At 30.6% G+C, this 5,505-nt stretch overlaps 1 protein-coding gene across 1 annotated transcript; it reads left to right on the top strand.

The window, feature by feature from the left end:
• The first annotated feature begins 1,792 nt into the window (after positions 1 to 1,792).
• LOC120070208 (Eukaryotic aspartyl protease family protein) lies at positions 1,793 to 3,479 on the top strand. Its single transcript, XM_039022076.2, has one exon. The coding sequence runs from the start codon at positions 2,031 to 2,033 to the stop codon at positions 3,303 to 3,305; it is 1,275 nt and encodes a 424-aa protein (XP_038878004.1). The 5' UTR covers positions 1,793 to 2,030; the 3' UTR covers positions 3,306 to 3,479.
• Positions 3,480 to 5,505: the final 2,026 nt, after the last annotated feature.

The raw sequence follows: 5,505 nt of genomic DNA on the forward strand, positions 1-5,505 counted from the left end.
CCCAGTCCGCCTCGCCCCGTTGCCAACCCTAGTTGTAGTGGGTTTTGTGATGATTGGTTCGACACTTGGTTGTGACATGTTAATTTCATGATAATTATGTAACATATTTTTTGATATTGAAAGAGGTGATTAATATTTGTTGTATTGATTTTAACTATGTTTAAGTTTAAGTTTAACTATGTTTTCTGATAGTATTATATTACTTATGGTTTGAATATTTAATTCAAATATTGATGTGCAACAATTATGTTCATATGTGTAGGACTAAATCGATCATTGTTATTGGCGGCTACAACAAATGAATTATCATTGTTTTCTCGCACTTTTTTCGGGTGGATAAATATTTTGTGTACATAAACCAACTAATACATGTACTTGGTTTTAGGTTGATAACTTATAAGATTTTTGTGAACATATTTATATATTCATGTAAACTTTCAAGCTTATTTGTTTCATGTGTATATAATGTTTATAACAAATATTAGCATGTGTATACATTGTTTACTGTATAATTTTATTTGTTTCATTCAAGGACAAAACTTAGAAAGTTCTTAAATGAATTAGGTTTTTTTAAACACAATTAAAATATTGCGACAAAAACAAAAATTGTTGCATCAACTATTGTGATGAAACAACAAACCATTGCAAAGTTATTGTTTGTGTATATATGACTTTTTTTTTTTAAAAAAAAAAAATCGTTGCAATTTATGACGATTTTGCAAGGTTCAACAAAAATGTCAACGTCGCTACTTTCTTACGACTTACCAAGTAATTTCATTGCAATTTGAGACGATTTTGAAAATTCGTGCCTAAAATTCTTCATTGACGTTCCATGTGATGAGTGTTTTTTCGTCTCTAAAGGTTATGTGCAACAATAGTAAAACATTAGTGACGTTTTTTATGGGAATTACAACTTTAATAATAATAAAAAAAAAGGTGAGTGTCTCTAGATTTTGCTTTTTTGCAAACATGTAAAAAAAACTTCCGCTTGAAAATTTGATTGCTATCTAATTTTTATGTGATTGTTATCTGATTTCTATGTGATTGTCACATCTGCAATTACAAAAAAGTTGAAGTTATGACTTTGGTTTATTAAAATGTATTTGTCATACAATATAATTTCTTTTTTTTCTGTCTCTAAAGATCATATTTCTTGTAGTGAGGATTAAATTCTAACTTTTAAAATCATAAGAACTAAATTTTAATTTTTTTCAAATCATAATGACCAAATATGTAATTATAAACATAAAAAAAAAGATTAAATCAATCATTTAGAGGGGAAAAAGAAAAGAAGAAAAAGAAAAAAAGATGAAAAAGAAAGAGCCGAAGGGACTTTAGAATAACAAAAACACCATGCAATTTTGATTTTTTTAAAAAAAAAAAAAAACAAAAACAAAAACAAAACAAAAAAAAAAAAAAAAAAAAAAAAAAACAAAACTTCTCTCTCTAAACTAATTAGATGTAACAACTCTACAGAGAAAACGCGTCTCCCTTTTTCCCATTTTTGGCCTTCTTTTTTGGTGGTTTTATGCCCACTAAATTATTTAATCTAATCCAAAATTAAAAATTCGTAATTAAATACATCAATCTTAACATAATTTAGTATAAACGTAGAGGACTAAAAAAAAACATAGTTTCTCAATTAACAACCTACTTGTTTGTATAATATTTTGAGAAAAAAAAAACATATGAAAACTTTAAGAAATGAATAATTTAAACTAGGAAATAAAAATAGACATGGCTTTTTTTAGTTTTGTCTATTTTTGTTTTGGAGGTCGAAATCTCTATTTTACTTGAATTTCATAGGTCAATGATTCGACCTATTACCTCACAATGGTTAAAGAATAGAAAATTAGGATACAACTTTTGAATTCTCCATCTTACATTTAACTGTATAAAATCGTCACCTCGAATAATTTCTCCTTTTTTTTCTCTCTCTCTCCTCTATTTTTTCCCCTCTATATATATATATATATAATCCCAACCTCCCACTTCACCAATCCCACCAAAACCCATCAAAAAACCCCACAATGCTTCTCATTCTCTTCTTCTCTCTCTCCCTATTCTCTCTCTCCTTCTCCCAGTCCAATTCCCTTTCTCTCTCCTTCCCTCTTTCTCTCTCTAAAAAAACCTCCAATATTTCCCCATTATACCCTTCCCTTTACTCCAAAACGTCGTCCCATGGCTCCTTCAAGCTTCCTGTCAAATACTCCACCGCCCTCGTCGTCTCTCTTCCGATCGGAACGCCACCGCAGCCGACGGACTTGGTTTTAGACACCGGCAGCCAACTCTCTTGGATTCAATGTCACGACAAAGTTAAGAAAAAATTGCCCAAGCCTAAAACGGCGTCGTTTGATCCTTCTCTCTCCTCTTCTTTCTCTCTCCTCCCTTGTAATCACCCCATCTGTAAACCCCGAATCCCCGATTTTACCCTTCCAACTTCTTGTGACCAAAATCGTCTCTGCCATTACTCCTACTTCTACGCTGACGGTACCTTGGCTGAGGGCAATCTCGTCAGAGAAAAATTCACTTTCTCTAATTCCCTTACTACCCCTCCCGTCATCCTCGGCTGCGCTCAAGCCTCCACCGAAAACAGGGGTATTTTGGGAATGAATACCGGACGTCTCTCGTTCATCTCCCAAGCCAAAATCTCCAAATTCTCCTATTGCGTTCCCCGTCGAACCCGGTTTAACCCAACCGGGTTATTCTACCTTGGAGACAACCCGAATTCTTCCAAATTCAAATACGTCACCATGTTGACTTTCCCCAAAAGTCAACGCTCCCCAAATCTCGATCCTTTGGCTTACACCCTCCCAATGAAGGGCATAAAAATAGCCGGAAAACGGCTCAACATCTCGCCAGCTTTTTTCAAACCGGACGCGAGCGGGTCGGGTCAAACCATGATTGACTCCGGTTCGGACCTCACCTATTTAGCGGACGAAGCGTACGAGAAGGTTAAAGAAGAGATAGTGAGATTAGTGGGGCCCATGATGAAGAAAGGCTACGAATTCGCCGCAGTGGCCGACATGTGTTTCAACGCCGGCGAAGCGGCGGTGGTGGGGCGGAGAATTGGCAACATGTCGTTTGAGTTTGAGAATGGGGTGGAGATTTTAGTGGGCAAAGGAGAGGGGGTTTTGGCGGAAGTGGAAAAAGGGGTGAAGTGCGTGGGGATCGGACGGTCGGGAAGGCTTGGGATTGGGAGTAATATAATCGGCACTGTTCATCAACAGAATATGTGGGTGGAGTATGATTTGGCCAAGAAGAGAATAGGCTTTGGTGGAGCTGAGTGTAGCAGATTGAAGTGATGATGGACGGTACAGATTTTCTACACGTGTCTGGGTATTGGATGTTTCTATAATCATATTTTATTGAGTTATATGTATATATATGTTTGTATAGTTTCATTATACACTTTGTATGATAAAACAAAATTTATTCTATTAATGTAAAAGATGGTCACCATGAGCTAAGTTGATTAAGATATTGATTATTCTTCTAAAAAAAATTGTTTGATTCCCATTCAAAAAATAATAATAATAACAATAACATCCTTAAACATTTTATATTTTTCTTTTTTCTCGTAAGGATGAAAGGTGAATCGATGAAATTAGTTAAGCTTTGATTGGTTTATTTATTTATTTTTATTTTTTATAATAGTAAGTTGGTCCAATTTAGATGAAATTTGGTTGGTTTTAATTTTTCAAAGCCATAACCTATTACAGTTTTTTTTTTTTTTTTTTTTTTTTTTGCATGGTTCTGTAGAGATTTAAATGTGAAAGATTTAGGTGTATGTATACATGAAGACAAAAACAATAAAAACCTACTAACATCTTTAATAAAATGGTGTCTTCTATAAAAAAATAAATATTGATTTTTTTTTGGTAAGGTGTTAGAGTAAAATTATCTTAGCCAAAATAAACATAGTTCATTATCGACTTCAAGTTGCCATTATCAATATCAAGATCATATACTAAATTTAAAAAAAAAAAAAAAAAAAAATCAAAATTTTCAAATTTCGATTAAACAAAGGAGTGAAATTCAAAAGCATAATTAGACATAATAATGTTATAATAGTGTTTTATTAATTAAAAAAACATGTTGATTTTGAAAAAGACATAATTAATGATATAGTTTTAGAAGTAAAAGGATGGAGAAAGGAGACAAGGGTAATGGCTGTTTTAATTTGGCCGGGAAGAAGAAGACATCTTAGTATTCAAAATTCATCCTATTCCTATCTGCCGACCTAAACAAAAATCCCATAAAAGCAATAAAATATATATTCTTTTTTTAAAAAAAGGAAAAGATATTCAGTGCATTTCACTATAATATCTCATTGCATGCATAGATAAATTTAATTATGTTAAAAAAATATATTTAATATATTTTAAATTAGAAATCACTTTTAATCATTAAACTTTTATAAAAATAATAATTTAGTTCTTGAACTTTGATTTGTAACGATTTAGTCTCTGAACTTTCAATTTTGTAACAATTTAATCTCTCAACTTTACTATGTAACAATTTAATCCTTATAATTTCAAATTTATAATAATTTAGTCCATATTGTAAAAATTATTGTTCAAATTTAATGAAATGTCTTGCCTAATAAATTGATAAACTAATTAGAGACACAATATTTTTATAAAATACAAAGTCTACTCCATAAAATAATAAAAATTGACATCAAAATTTAATAAATTTTTTACATTAAAGACTTGAAAGTTCAGGGATTAGTAGTGTTTTTAACCTATTTTTAATAGAAAAGAATATACGAAACAATTCAGATTGCAGGTAAGTATTATGTAATTTTTTAAATAAAAATTAATTTATTTGAATTGTTTTAATTTGAAAAAAACCGTTAAGCTTAATTATTCCCGACACTGACATGATTAGATATGCTGGGTTTCTTTCTTGCTCCATTGTTACGTTTGACACGTGGCTATTCCTTACACGATTTCTGTCGTTTCATATAACTTATGTAATCTTATTTTATTATTATCTTTTTTTATGTGTGTTTTTATTTATGGATCAAAATTTTTCACCATCCAAAAGAAAAAGTTACACATTTCTAGCACTTTTTTTTAGAGAGAAGGTCAAAAGAATCACTATGAGTGATAAGATCGAAAGCGGGTACGACGAAGATTTAAAATGTCGATATTAACGAAAATATTCAAATCTTAATTTTATGAAAATGTCAATAAACAAATCGATTAAATATGGATGTTGATGGATGCTAGTGAAATTATTAAAAAAAATTAATTAGTAAATAAATATTCTATATTTTTTAAACCCATTAAAATGTTTATTATTTATATATGTTCACATTATTTTGTGAACTTTTTAAAGATATAATAGAAATATCAATTTTTCCTTAGTCCCTTGTGTGAATATCGAATCTATAGAAATGTAAAAGTATCAATCGTTTCGATAAAAATTTAATATTAATATAGTATTTAAGCTAGGGTGAAGTTAGAAAGAGTATTGCAAATGACAAAATTTTACTTT

The sequence above is a fragment of the Benincasa hispida genome, chromosome 1 (assembly GCF_027475165.1).
Source record: "Benincasa hispida cultivar pf3 chromosome 1, pf3_genome.v1.1, whole genome shotgun sequence".
In the NCBI taxonomy this organism is placed as follows: Eukaryota; Viridiplantae; Streptophyta; class Magnoliopsida; order Cucurbitales; family Cucurbitaceae; genus Benincasa; species Benincasa hispida.

Excerpts from the sequence above, each read along its gene's own strand:
- LOC120070208 (XM_039022076.2), top strand. The coding sequence starts at position 2,031 with ATGCTTCTCATTCTCTTCTTCTCTCTCTCCCTATTCTCTCTCTCCTTC.